Source organism: Thamnophis elegans, chromosome 1, assembly GCF_009769535.1.
Source record: "Thamnophis elegans isolate rThaEle1 chromosome 1, rThaEle1.pri, whole genome shotgun sequence".
Lineage (NCBI taxonomy): Eukaryota > Metazoa > Chordata > Lepidosauria > Squamata > Colubridae > Thamnophis > Thamnophis elegans.
In genome coordinates, this window is record NC_045541.1 from 131,977,548 (window position 1) to 131,992,986 (window position 15,439).

Consider the following 15,439-nt stretch of genomic DNA (forward strand, 5'->3'; position numbering starts at 1 on the left):
GCTCAAAACTCATTTTATTTGACATTCCAGATAATCTGAATGGATTTGATCAAATGTTTATAGATAAAAGAGAAATTGAAAGTATTGTTGTGCAAGGAAGAAAGTACAGCTAGGCATAAGAGCAGAAAAAAATACGAGTATAATGATATTACGCAGCCATGGCAGCCAAGCGGTTAAGATGCTGGGCTTGTTGAGCAGAAGTTTGGCAGTTCAAGATCTAAGTACTACATAACAGAGTGAGTTTCATTACTTGCTCCCGCTCCTGCCAACCGAGCAAAAGCATGTAAATACAAGTAGATGAATAGGTACCACCTTGGTGGGAAGTTAACAGCATTCCATGCACTTTCTGCATATAGTCATGCCAGCCACATGACCACAAAAGCTGCTTCAGTCAGCATTGGCTCTATGGCTGTGAATAAGTGATTACCAAATGTGAGAAGCACTGCCTTGTAGAGTCGGACATGACTGACAGGGGAAACCTTTACCTTTATTTTTATAAGAGAAACAGAAGTTTGTGCAGAAGCTATCGTACTGTGTGAGATATTAATCATGAAATTGTAGCAGAGGGGTGGGAGTGCTATCACTGCATTCAATCAAATGTACTTAATATGCTGAAAAATGAGCTTTGAAAAAAAAACCCTTCAAATTTCAATTATAAGTTAGTATTCCACAGCCCAAAGACATCACTAAGGATCTTTATTTAGGAGTAATTTTACACTTTTACAATTTCCCTATTTTACAATTAACTTGATTCATTAATGATATATGCATGATTTCATGTGACACTTCAAGCAATTAAAATTAAGCAAACAGCCTGAAGCAGGAGGAAAGACTGGTGGCTAAATGCTCATTTAGTTTCCTTGTATGCACATTGGATATAATTGGATTTCCTGAAAGCCACTGCCTTATTTATTTTTACTTATTAGTGGAACTGTATGACTGCCCAATGCACTACAAAAACTCTGAATGGCTAGCAGTATATAAAAATATGAAACAAATAAATAATAAATAATATGTGCAATCCCAGATTTATAACACATACCCAAATGGACATTTTCTGAACATGACTTTTTTAAAAAAATAACACTATTTCCTTATTGGTAGACTCATACCCAATATAGACAAAATTAGCCCTATTAATTTAAGAGATTTCTTTCTTGTGAGTGCAAGATAAACACAAACACATGCAGAGTAACAACTCAAAACAAAAACAGCACTTATTGTGTAAGTGAATCTTAGTCATGATAAGAAGGCAACAACTTTCATGAATAACTTGCCAAGAATGAAAGGTAAATTCCAATAGAAAGTATAAATTTTAAATTAATCAATACATGCATGACATAATTTCAATATGGAGAAATGTTACTTAATTTATATAAAGGCTTGAGGTTAGTGAACTTCTCACTGGTAATTTTATAAATAAGAGTTTCATATCCTGAAGCAAGTGAATGTACACAACAATAAATCAGGTAGGTGATATGAAGTTTAGAAGCATAATAATATTTTGCCAAGAGTCAGGCAGTGGGCAGGTGCCAGACAATTGGTTCTTTGAGGATTCAGAGACAATGAAACTAGTGAATCAGGAGAATGCAAACTTTATTAATACCTTTAGTAGGCAGATTTTAACAGGAACATAAAACATAACATACCAAGCAAGATGCTCTCCCTTCAACTGTTGAGAGCCCCCTTTGACAACAGCAGAGATATTCCAAAGGCCCAGGATGCACAGCTCTGAGTGCTCAAGCTTAATTAGTGTAATGTAATTACTACCAAAATGTGAATAGTCACTCTTCATGCCAATGATAGGGCTGCATTGTCCTTTACCATCACTACAAATCTTTATAACTCCTTTATCCAACATGCATTGGATTCTTTAGAAATGGCCACTGAATTGGCATTTTTCTCCATGGACATCTTATAACCTTAATAATCTCCAGAAAAATATACTCATTTAGATGTCAATAAATAACAAATAATTTTTAAAAGAAGATATCTGAATATCTACTCCAAAGAAGTGTAACATCAGATTAATTTCCCATATGGAAATCTGATCGATGTTCTAGGAAATAATAGGCTGATTTTATTTATTAAATTTATATGTCTCCAATAAAGCGAATTTAATTAAACCTTGTTAAAGAATTAAAAGTAGCAAACTCTGTCTTATCTTATAGTGGCTGTATTTGTATGATAGAATGAATCATGATCATTAAACTGCACTTTATTTTAGAATGTTGTATGGCCTTAGCCTGATTCATTGTTTTGTGCAAGCTCAGACCCAGACTGAGTAAATCATGGTAAAAATAATTGGATGAATATTTCATATGAACATGGCCAGAACTTCATGGAGTCTGAACACTTAATTATGGACACAAATGTTAATGCAACTTTGTAAATACGCCCATAGAAACTTAAACATGTGCTGACTAAAATGGCGAGAACAGAACATGGTAATTAATTATAATAGCTAAAACGTGCGGCTACAACATTTTGCATTATTTTGGCAATCTTATCCTCAACATCTCAGGTTATTACACAATGTTACGGTCATCTAAAACCAAGATTCTGCAAGATATCAGACATTTTCAACTAAAATCTCAGAGTTTTTATATCTAAATATTAAAAACTTGTGAGATCTTGTCTTTAACATTTGATAAAACAGGCTACTGGAAATATGTGCAGATAAATTCTTTTATTTTCCAAAACCATGTTTAGAGGGGTACTCCTAGTTGTATTCTGGATTAATCCAGAGACTCCTAGGATTTATGTGTGATCTAAAATCAACATTTCAAATTTCAATTTATCAAGACAGTGGCAAAATGACTGAGAACTAGTCTATGGTCACCCAGTGAATTTCATGAAGGGACTTGAATTGTCCCTAAGATAGTCATTTCATTACAGTATCACACCACCTTCATCTATGGTTTAAGGAGGCAGCAATCTATTTGAAAGGCCTTTTTTTCTGATTGGAGAAAAAAAATACAAATGAAATGTGTACATATTACATACAGTACATGAAAATGTGAGAGTTACTTAAAATAAACACCCCAGTATTGATATGTAATATTTAGCTGTATACTTAAGTCCTACCTAAAAAAGCATCATGTATGAATATATTCCACTGGAGAATGATCCATCTATGATAGATAAAAAATGATTGGATACCTGAAGGCTTCAAGGCCAAATGCATCCAACGGGGGTGTTTTTTTTTTTTTGTGGCAGTCTTAAATAAATGATTTACTATTGCCTATTCCTAGGATGTTTAGTGGGATACAGTAAAACAACTCAGGAGTAAATAGCCACCATCACTTAAAATGGGGGCGGGATATACAGCACCTACTGAAGCCAAGTTGCTCTGGTTATTTAGTGCCTAAACCAACGATTGCTCTGTACCTAGAGGAGGAGTGACATGAATCTGCAGCGGCAAAAACGCAACGAGAAGACGAGTGGCTTTTGTGCCTGCAACGCCCTTCAGGTTGAGGGCACGGGCACTTCAATAACTGTGAAAGGGGCGCCACAATCGGACAGCATGCAATACTGTCAGGGGCAAAGGCGGGCTACGGGTATTCTTCAGAAACGATCGCGAAGGCGCCTTCTGGGAGAAGAGAAAGCTCCCCTTTCCGGATGTGCGACTGCCAAGGCTTCCTCGGTTTTCCCCACGGAAAGCCCGAATGTTGGTCTCGCTTATTAAGAATCGCCGTTTCTCAAATGTAAATCCCGCTGGGTTCAGCGGTTCCCGAGAAGCGGAGTGGTCAAGCGAGAGTCCTCTCCTAACAGGGAAAAAGTCGCCGGGCCGGCGGAGCAACGTCCCCCCTCCCTCCACCTCCCACCCGCGCGCTCAGCCTCGCCTCGTCTCGCTCCGAGCGCGGCATGAGAGAGCCCGCGAGACCCTCCCGGCCCTAGGTAGCGAGGCGAGGAGTGACGTCATTGTTTCAGGAAGTGGACGGCATGCCTCTTTCCCTCTCCCAAGACCGGAAGCGGGTTTTTTCTGAGCTGCCTCCGCGCTGAGCCGGGAAGGCCTAGAGAGGCGGCGGTGGTGAAGGAGTTGGGGAGGTTCTCGCGGGAGCCGAGTGAGTTGGCCGATGCGGGGAGCGTGGAGCGTCCGATGCCGAGCGGCGGTGGCCTAGCCCCGGAAACGAAAGGTGGGAGAACTGCCGGGGTGGTCGAGGAGGCCTTTCGCCCTCCGGGGCAGTGGGGGGGGGGGACAACCGTGTTTTGGGAGGGTCAGCAGCTCAGGAAAACAGCGGTGGCGGCGGGAGGGAGGGGAGGATTTGTTTGTGAGAGAGTCGGGTGTGTGTGTGGAGTAGAAGAGGCGCCCCGCTGGATCGGACGAAAGATTCTCGTTGTCCGGTGGCAGAAGAGCGCTCGGTGCTTTCGGCTATTGCTCTCCAGCAGCAGCAGGTGATGACCAGAGCTTCCCCCAGTGTGTTGGGGGAGGAGATAGCGGGCGGGTGGGTGGACTAGATCGCCATTTGTTTACCCTCTCGGCGCTGTCTAGAACCGGTTTCCCCCAGTTTCGGCTAAGCTTGCTTGTTTTGCAACAGCCTCTGGCGGTCTAATAAATAGAATTGGGAGAGTCGCTTTTATCACAGCGACGATCTTTTTATAAGGAAGTTAATTCGGACACCAGTTGGATAATAGGTCTGATTACAGAAAGGAAATAACGTTTCCATTTCCTTATAACCATTCTCTCTCAATTTGGCAAGATTAGAATGGATATAGAACAGGAAGGTGCTTGTTCTTAGAGAAATTAGATGCTATTGTATTATCACTCCCCTATTGTAATATAACTCCTTTCCATTTATCTACATTGCCTGTTTTACACATGGTCCCTTCCATTATTGTTCTTTTCTTCCCATGGTTACATCATGGATTTTAGGCCAATGCATAAGGTCTCTTTCTTTTTGATGCTGTAAAATAGTTTAGCCTGAGAAACACTTATAAACAGATAGGTATTACTGTTGTATATTACATCTACGTGATTTTCGTCAGAAATGGAACACACAGAGTTTGGGTTATTAGTCTGCCATGGATGTTAGAGCCATTTTCACAGTTCTCCATCACCTCAAAAAGACTGAGCAGAAGACCTTCTCTTATCTTCAGGATCAGCATTTGTTTTTCTTTAAGTTTCTTTTCTCTATAAAAAGAAGCCATTAAAGTGTATGGCACAGAGGCCACGTTAATACCTGTATTAACTATTAAGATAGTATTGTAAATAGTAACACAATATTAGAGTAACTATATCTTCTTCCTTTTATTCTTTCCTTCTTTAAAAAGCAAAGCTAACCCAAAGTAATTTTTTGAAAAATATATTATGTCACTTGGAAATAAAGTCTATCATTGTGATGACATGCAAAATGGCTGATTTAATTGTGTCCTTTTTACTTTGGTAGACATTGCTGATGGATGAGCTAGTACATGATTTGGCCTCAGCTCTTGAGCAGACCTCTGAACAGAACAAGCTGGATGAATTATGGGAAGAAATGACTCTGAGCCCAAGGCAGCAGCGGCGGCAGCTTCGTAAGAGACGGGGACGCAAGCGGCGTTCAGACCTTACACACCAAGCGGAACATGCTTGCTGCTATAGTGGGGCCTCAGAATCCAGCCTAGAAGAAGTTGTGGAGGACTGCCGGGAAGTGCTAACTGCTTACTTTAGTGACTCTGATGACATGGCAGTAGCCAAACATCCAACTCTCAGCACAGCTCTCAAGAATAAGCAACACTCATGGCATGAATCAGACTCCTTCACTGAGAATGCACCTTGTCGACCCTTAAGGCGCCGTCGAAAAGTTAAGCGTGTGACATCAGAAGTGGCAGCTAGCCTTCAACAGAAGCTCCGAGTATCGGAATGGACTTATGAGAAGGGTTGCAGATTCAAATCAGCTAAAAAGCAGCGCCTGTCCCGTTGGAAGGAGAATGCTCCCTGGACATCAACTGGCCGGGGACTCTGTGAGTCAGCAGAGACCAGGGCCTTCCTCAGCAAAGGGGGAAGGAATGAAAGGATGGAATGTGAAGCAGATGAACAGAAACAGGGTTCTGATGAAAACATGTCAGAATGGTGAGATGTCTATGCCTTCTCTTATCTGAGGCTCTAATATTTTACTTTGTTTCTTCACAAGTAGTGTTTCTTCCCTTTAGGTAGTTCCCTTTTTAACTACACTAATTCGATCCAGTCTTCTCAGATAATTTATGGAAGGCTGTTTTGCAGGGTGTACTTGTATAGACCAGCATTTTGTGTGAGACTAATTTCCAGTGTTTGTTTAAGAAAAGAATAAAATGTGACTGCTTAATCTTTAGTCAGCATTATTTTAAATATTTATTTTCTGAAAATAAATGGATGATGTTGACATGAAGATGTTCCAAGAAGAATGCTGCTTTTGATTTTTGTGAAACAAGTATCAGTTGAAATGATATAATTCATCCTGAAGATTGAGTAGAACATTAAACACCACAGCCTAATTAAATGATGTTGAATGAGAATATACTGTATAATACTTTCCATTGCTGATAATTATCTAGGCATATAACTTGCACCTTCATTTTAGATGAAATGCATTTGGTTTTGAATAATATGTTAAAGATCAGGGGTGTGAAACTTGTGACCCATGGGCCGGATGCCCATGCCCAGTTTAGTGAAGGGGGAAAAAGTCACAATACGTCATGGGACGACTCCATGACAACACGAGTTTGACTCCCATGTTCTAGATGGAGTTTAGCAACTTGTAATATTAAGTCAAGGTTCATGTAATCGTTGGCCTACTTCAAGCATCCTTGCAAGTGAAATTTCTTCACTTGTAGGAAGATTGAGAGATGAAATGGTCCTGCATGCATTCTCTGAAACCATTTACCGCCAACAAGGTGCTATTTTTAATTGAACAGTTCCTTGTCATCAGTTATAAAAGATGTGAGCAATTGATTGAGACTTAGAATGAAGCAAATTTGTTTAGAAGAAGAGGCCCAACTGGTTCTTCCATTATGTCCTTAGTTCTTTCATTGAATGCTGATCTATTTCAAAAATATTTTATTACATTTTGATTGAGTATGTGAATAGTATGATATTGTAGTCAGATACGATGAGTAAAATACCTTTCTTAATAGTTTATACATTTGATATTTAAATAAAGTAAGACTTTAATAGAACTAAAAAGAGGGTAGTCATTAGGATACTGAGGAGTGGAAGTGTTTTCCATGGCTTATAGGATGAATTTTGAATTGATAGAATTCTATAAAAGGATTGTAACATGGAGTTAATCTTTGAATTGATTTTAATGATTGGTTTTCAATATCTATTAGAAATAGTAGTTCAGGAAGAACATACTAGTACCATATTTAAACAATTTCTGGGTAAAAGAGAATAATCTACTGGGCATTACAGCCTGTAAAGAAACTTAAATTCACTGTTAATCCTTTACAGAAATAAATAGTCCAAGAATTGCTTTATATTTTCCTTCATCATTTTGAGTTTAATTAAAATCATACCATTTATCCATCTTTTCCCTTTGTATGTGCTTTTCATTTTATTTATTTTTGCCATGTATGGATTATAGTGTGTTGTTTTCCTTTCCTGTTCAGGGAACTATTAGGAAAGCAGAAGCTTTCAATTTTTTCTGACAGTAAGAGGTCAGATAAGGTGGACAGCACTGGTTGGGCAGTATACGTAATGATTCAGTCCTGAAGTGCATGTTGGTCTTTTCTATATCCAGAAGAATGCTAGATTTAGTAACCCATAAGCAGTCAGGAAGAGATAGTTGAAGTAAGGCTTTTTTTGAATTCTCTTAAATGAACAGAGATATCCAGCCTAATTCCTCTGCACCCTTAATCAAAATCAGTAAGTCCACAGTGTTCAAGAGGGGTCATTCTATAATACTTTAGTGAAGTAGGCATGAAGTCTAAAACAGTTCCACTTACTAAGTTTATATAGTTGTCAGTTATACTTTGGAGGGACCAGTAAGAATAGTATATCCAAGATTATGAATAGCATTTTGTTGAATAGAATAGAGCAGGGGTGTCAAACTGGCAGTCCATGGGCCGGATGTGCAGGCCACGCCCACCCAGCTCCTCAAAGGGGAAAAAGGATCACAAAACGTCACATGATGGTAATGTGGCACCATGAATTTGATACCAGTGGAGTAGAATAATAACTTCCTTGTCACTTTGAATGTACACTAATTGGTATACATTAAAATGAAATTTTGTTCCATACGACTCTCAAAGGGTCACCACTTCTAATATACATTACATAACCATGACTAAATAACTACCTAACTACGTAACTAACTAACTAACTAAATAAATAAATAAATACAAAATTATGCATATACCCACATTTATGACGCAGATAGTTTGGATGTATTCATGTACATTATTCCTATGGGTTTATATGTTTTGTAGTGTGTCAAATATGAGACTTAAACCATTAACTTGCATATTGGGTTTTTTTTTAGCTTATTTTCTTTTTCCTCAGATGTGAAGAGTATAAGCTGAAGTGGCTACTTTAGAACTTGGGGAAAGAAGTAGGAATGCTTGCCTGTTTGGTGACAGAGCAAGTGACAGAGATGGAGTGTTTAGCCTCCCCCTCCTTCAGCCCAGCCTGACCTTCTGCACCCCCTCTGTGCCTCTTGTTTTCTTATTTTTATAGAAAATCAATACTCTTCTTGACACATACAATAACTCAGAAGCATAACTGAATGCGGGAGACCTGAGATCTGTCCATCACCTCTCACTTTAACTCTTCTGAACTATTTAATTACAGGCGTGCTTTGGTCCAGGTGTTGGCAATTGTGCAATTGCTAAATGAAGACCGTTTTAACCAAAGATTGGGTGATCAATAACTCTATAGCAGTAGCTTGTTGGATCAATAGCCTTCATTATTTTCTAGTTAAGGCAAGTGGCCTTCTTTGTAACTGGAGGTCATTAATCAATGCTTACTGGACTGTATGGCCTGTACTAAGGAACTGTGAACTTTCCAGTAAGAATTTAATGTAAAAATAACCTAGTTTGTATGATCATTTGGGTGAGAAAAGTGAGAAATGAGGCTTAGTCACACTGTTATTTTTGTTTCATTCTATTTGAGTTGGTAGTACTTCCAAAACAAATACATTTCAAAATCACAGGCCCTTAGACCCTAAATTTTGTTGCCAATTACCAAACACTGTCTTGTCTTGCTACCTCCTAACTAGTTAAGGCTTGTAGAATTTATTTATAAGAGAACATGTTACCATTTTGTTTTTCTCACATCTTTTATTGAGAAATGAGAACAAGAAACACTGTGAGTTTACATTTAACAGTTAAATAATTGTATAAATTAAGATAAGATAGATAAAATAAGATAACTTTATTGTCATTTTTTTTTACTGTGAGCACATTGGACCATGGTAAAAATGAAATTCTGTTGCTTGTTCTCAAGAGAAAGTATATATCTACCCAAACACATATACACATTCTATATACATACATGAATATATACCTGCACATATAGAAATTACAGATTAAGAATTGGAAGGCACCTTGTAAATCATCTAGTCCAACCCCCCAACCAAGCAGAACACCCTATATCTACACACACACACACACACACACACACACACGGAATATAAGATGCACCCTTTTCCCTCAAAAAAGAGGCTGAAAATCTAGGTGCGTCTTATACACTGAATACAGCATTTTTTGTCTCCTGAAACCCCTCCCCCTTCATTAAAATGGCCGTGCATAGCCTTATGGAGGCTTTTAGAGAGCTCCTGGGGGCTGGGGAGGGCAGAAATGAGCAAAAAATGGCCTGTTTCTTTGCTCAATTTTGCCCCCCCCCCCCAGGAGCACTCTATAAGCCTCCTGAAGGCTATCCATGTCCTTTTTTTGCAGAAATAATGGGCCCATTTTTGCGAAAAATTGGCCATTTTGGGGAGGTTTGCAGAGTGCAAAGACTATTTTTTTTAAAAAATTGCCTCTTCAAAACCTTGCTGCATCTTATACTCCAGTGTTTCTTATACTCTGAAAAATATGGTATATCACTGTCTCACTGTCCATTTTGAACACATAGTGGAAAGAGGAAACTTGAGAGTCTGGCAATTAAATTAATGTTTCTCAACCTTAATAATTTTAAGATATGTAAGCTTCATTTGGCTGGAGAATTATGGGAGTTGAAGTCTACACATCTTAAACATTGCCAAAGTTAAGAAATACTAAGTTGAAGCAGTTTAATTAATAAAAGTAACAAAATAATTGTGAGATTGAGAAAATTTGTAATATGGCCTTTGCTTTTACAATGTGCCTCATTTAATCATTCATTTATCTGTGTAGATGCCCAATTAGTTGTGCTCATTTTCTCTTATTATCCACTAATAGATATCTCTTATTTTGTACTAACAATACTGGTATATGATTATTCCTTACAGTTATTTTTTAGATATGTTCTTTATATGTTCATTATACAATGCTGAATAACTTAAAGAATTGTTGCTTACTTTTTGTCTGTTGTAACTGGAATTGTCTTGGACAGCTCATGGAAACTATAGTTACTAGCTGGATGTAATTTATTGAAAAGTGACCATTTGGTATAATGGTTAAGATATCACCTTAGAAATTATGAGACTATGATTCTAATCCTGCCTTAGGCATAAAATCAACTGGATGACTAGGCTGATCCCTCTCTTTTCACCCTAGGAAGAAAGCAATGGCAAATTGCTTCAAAACTCTTGCCAAGTAAACTGTGGGGATTTGTCCAGACAGTGGTCAGGGGTCAATATGACTCTAAGGCCATGATGGCCAATCTATGGCACACGAGGCGTTGCCCTGTCAGCACCTGACTTCACCCTTCTTTTGAGGCCCTTTTTCACTTTCCAGAGGCTTCCTTGAAGTGACTTCCGGTTTGTCACCATTCCCGAATTTCCGGGTTCCCCGTAGGTCCATTTTTCGCCCTCGGGGTGTGGGGGGTGTACTGTTTTCACTCTCCTCAGGCTCCTAGAAAGCCTCTGGAGCCTGGGAGGGTGAAAAAACCACACCAAAAGCGGGGTGGTGGTGGTGGCGCTGATCGCATGCGCATGTGCGTGGGGGGAGGGTCCCGTGCATAGCATTATGGATGTGGCATGCCTGTGCACGACCCCCCCTGTGCTCCCCCCGCTTTTGGCATGGGAGCCAAAAAAGGTGAATCTACCACTTCTCTAAGGCATATGCACACCACCAAAATCACTAAAAGGCTTCCTGCTCTGGAAGGCAGCACCAAAGTTTTAAATAGCTTAGATCCCTCTGCTTCTATATTCACCCATATGATTGGCTAAACCTTATATTCTTCATCACGTCTCTGTCTCCTCATAAAACTTTAATGTCAGGTGAGCTGCAGTCAGTGAGATGATGTTTGGCAGCTTTGCTGTATCTCTAGAATGCTCACTTGAAGTCTATTTTTACACCAGCTTTATCTTGTTATGTGGCAATCTTCTCACCCAGGCTTCCAGCCTGGCATCATTTTCTGCAACATTGATTCTCCTTTTAATATGCTGTTCCTAATATTTTTAATGAAGGCAGTCTCTGGGTTAAAAATGTCTGATTTAAGGACAACCCTTAGAGAAGAACGCACTACTCTGACTAAAAATGGCAGACACCGTTTTTGCTTGAGCAGACAAACTGTTGAAGTTGTACATTTCTTTAAAGTGCAGTTTGTTTCAAGTCAGGGAGGAGAGATGTGGCTCTCTTCTACCTGCCAGGCTGTTCTCCTTTACTTCACCACCCCTTCAGGGTGGCTATGGTCCAAATTTGGACCCTCCAACAGGGAGGTCAGAGCTGACCGCAGAGCGGATCAGGCTTCTGAAGGCACCGGAAGTACAACCGGAAGTCAAACTAAAACTTCATGATGTGCAACATAGCCTTTGAGTCCCCTGCCCACCTACTAGTTCAAAAGCATGCAAATGTGAGTAGATAAATAGGTACCACTTTGGTGGGAAATTAAATGAAAATTTCTTCGGACAATGCTGGCCCTCTCAGCCAAGAAACAAAGATGAGCACTGTGCCCTAGAGTCAGATACGACTGGACAGGGAAACCTTTATCTTTATTTTTAGCCTTTGAGGGCAAGGGACCTGTATACAAATGTTACATCAGATGTCATAAAAGCACATAGCACCCTGAAGAGTAGCTCTTGATGTTTTCATTTGATGTCTCCACATGCTGGTTCTCCTGTCCCTTCTCTACTGCCTGTTGTGTTTTCTCTGCTAATTTGTATGTGGGGTGTCCGTTTTCTTTGCAAAATGCTTTACCAGCAACTTAACTATTTCTGATTTTTTTTTAATATGGGAGAGAAATAGCAGACTGCAGAGCTTCTAACATTTTATTTTCCAGAAGATTGTATTGCTATGCTGGGAGAGGGGAAAAGTCCAGACCCAGTGTATTTCTGCTTTCCAACCATGTGTGATGTATAGAGGTAGTCCTCAACTTATGACTATCCATTCAATGACTATTCAAATCTATGCCAGTGCTGAACAAAGGGACTTATGATCACTCCCTGAAGGTATGGCCATTGCAGTGCCCTTATAGTCTCTGGCCTCCCAGAAATTGGTGGCTGTGTGACAGCTGGGATTCCCTCCCCTTTCTCCTTACCTGAATGTCCTGAGTTATGATTCCAAATGGGACTGCTGGGATTGCAGTTGCTAAGCAACCCAAACACATGACATTGCACTTTACAGCCGTATTCCTTAGTGATAGAAATTCATTTCCCAGTTCTGGTCATAAGTCAAGGACTATGTGTAAAAATCAATGATATTAATTCATGTATTTTTTTTCCTTTAGTCCCTTTTTTAGATTATTGCATATTTTCCTAACTTATTTTTCTTTCCATATATTTTATATTCACCCATCCAGTTTTCTGGGGTACTCATATCAGGATTAATCAAATTGTTAAGATGAATAAAGCAATACCACTATTATTTGTTGTGCTGGAGGGTTGTGAGAAGTTTCTGTGCAGTGACAGATTTATTTTTAGAAAAAAAGTATATATGTAATGCATATATATTTAATTCGTTGTTTTCCCTTTCCAGTGAAACCAGCAGTGTTTGCAGCAGCAGTGACACTGGCCTTTTCACCAATGATGAAGGTCGCCAAGGTAAGAATAGGTCATGTCCCTATTTCTTCTATAATTTAGTGCTTTGAATGATAAATCAGACAGACTTAAAATAACTTTATTGTCACTTTAAATGTACACTAATTGGCTTACATTAAAATAAAATTGATATCAGGCACAGGTAATTGTGACCAATCTGTATAGGAAAAGAAAAGAAGGAAAATTTAAAAGTATTATTTTGAGGCTGAATTCTGGTTCTTCCTTGTGCTCTAACAAGACATTCATTCCTAATTACTCTGCAGACTTTAGAGTTTTGTGGATTTTTTTGCTTGTTGCAATTCTTTTACAGCTCTAGCAGTTGCATATTTATTTGCCTGATGGTATAAAACTGTATTTTTTGGTCTGTGTTGTGGTGCTACAGCATTATGCCTTAAAAAATAATGTGGATTTCAGTGATCACTTGTGGCAAGGCTGTCTCCATTTTACATCCCATGCGATTTATTAAAGCAAAGATAAACATGTTGTAGCCATTCATATTTTGCTGAACTGTAAGGCTCAACAGACCCAACTAAAATGACGAGGGCTGCTGTGAGTTGTACTTCAGTAATATTGGGGGGTGGGGGGAGCTTGTAGCTTTTCTGTTCCTGTAATAATGTGAAAAGATTTAAAATGGCCTAAAAATTCACTGACATATTATTAAATAAGTTGTCTCTTCTAAGAATGGCAAGGAGTTATGTAAAGATACTTACTGCTTCATTTGAGTGGGAGAGGGAGATGTCTATAGATAACTATAAAGACATCAAGATGCAGGACCTATTATTATAATTTAAGACTTTGTTGTCATGTATGAATTTAGAGATAGATTTATCTTAGAAGAGTGGTTCTCAAACTTTGTGATAAACCAGTCCCCTAAAATGATTAATGAATTTGGGTGAATCTTCTATGAATAAATCTAATGATTTTATTCATATCAAGTCTGGATAAGAAATAAATTTACTGTTTTTAACTATTTTAATTGATATATCACAAAAGATGTCAAAATTTGTGGAATGCAACTGTAGGCAAAATAGCAAAGGCCAGGTTAAGTTTTGACAGCCCTCCAGCTTTGCCTCTTTACATTAAAAGAAGTCAAAGGTGCTCCCAGATTGCCTGGGCATACTGCAGCTGGTAGATCCCCAAGTGAGTTTTGACAATGCTTCTACTTTGCCTGCCAAACCTGTAAGATTAAAAAAAAAGGTTGTGATTATCTTTAAATTGTCCTCTACTCATAGGTTCATAACTTTTGCCTGTTCAGTGGTTCTGATTTTTTAGTGTATGAATTTGGATGAATCTTCTATGAATAAATCTAATGATTTCATTGATGTCAAGTCTGGGTAAGAATATATTTGAATAGCTTTTTATTTCCTTCCAAGGTGATGATGAACAGAGTGATTGGTTCTATGAGGGTGAATGTGTCTCAGGTTTCACAGTCCCCAACTTTTTGCCCAAGTGGGGACCTGACCGCCCATCTGATATGGAACGAATGGACTCAAGCCTTGAAAAAATCTCAGAGCCAACATTCCTTCTGCCCTCTCGGCCTGTTACAAGAGGTGAAATTCTTTATGTGAATACTTGCAGGTTGTGGATATACTGTAGTTCATATCAGATATGTGATAGGCATTTGCAACTTTCAGAGTATAGGTGAGAATGAAATAGTAGCTTGGATTATAGTGTAATGTAGAAACTAGGATCATAGATCATAGAAACCAATATGAATTTGCATAAATATGAATTGATGCAATAGCAATATGTTCTGATTCTGTTTTGTGTACTTGAATTAATTTCAGTTCTTTGACCATAAGGAATTGGGTTCAAATTACATAAGGAATTTGTTTAACAATGAAATAGACCCTATACCACAGGTGTCAAACTCACTGTTTCACATTGCTGAATTGTGACGCTTTCCCCCTTCGTGGAACTGCGGTGGGCTTGGCATGCATGTGACGCATCCAGCCTGCAGGCTGCCAGTTTGACACCCCTGCCCTCTATAAAACACTATTGTGAAAAGAAGGCACTGCACTATACAGTGCATTCTTACCCTAGTTTGTAATATGTGTTAAACTCCATAGAACAGAACCTGGAAATCGGAAGCTGATCTAGATTCTTGTTCCTTATTCCAGCTGATTCTGTTTGCATTTTTTTCACGTTTCTTCATTATACTCTTCTTTCTTTTCAGGATTCCACCCTCGCTTGAACCGTCTTCCCAGTGTTGCTACCCGCTGTCTTAGGAAGGGCCGTAGAAGGCTGGTTAGCAAGGTATTGCTTTATAGGGAATGATAATTTGTTTAGCACATAATGTCAAGAAATATACTAATTGGTGAAATGTGCTATGTGGTTCATTCTAACAGTTTCAGCTGTGT

At 38.9% G+C, this 15,439-nt stretch overlaps 1 protein-coding gene across 13 annotated transcripts in view; it reads left to right on the forward strand.

Annotated features, from left to right (window-relative positions):
• Nucleotides 1–3,809: 3,809 nt before the first annotated feature.
• The window catches only part of GPATCH2L (G-patch domain containing 2 like), a 38,114-nt gene continuing 26,484 nt past the window's right edge, over nt 3,810–15,439 (forward strand). For 2 of the 13 annotated variants that reach the window (XM_032231891.1, XM_032231908.1), the window contains exons 1-5: nt 3,810–4,139; nt 5,391–6,055; nt 13,018–13,082; nt 14,453–14,629; nt 15,256–15,335. In XM_032231891.1, the coding sequence (XP_032087782.1) occupies nt 5,400–6,055; nt 13,018–13,082; nt 14,453–14,629; nt 15,256–15,335 (978 nt within the window). In that variant the 5' untranslated portion in view covers nt 3,810–4,139; nt 5,391–5,399. Of the gene's footprint in view, nt 4,140–4,268; nt 4,399–5,390; nt 6,056–13,017; nt 13,083–14,452; nt 14,630–15,255; nt 15,336–15,439 lie in introns of those variants that run through there. The other 11 variants (XM_032231932.1, XM_032231916.1, XM_032231864.1 and 8 more) reach the window with 9 other exon arrangements.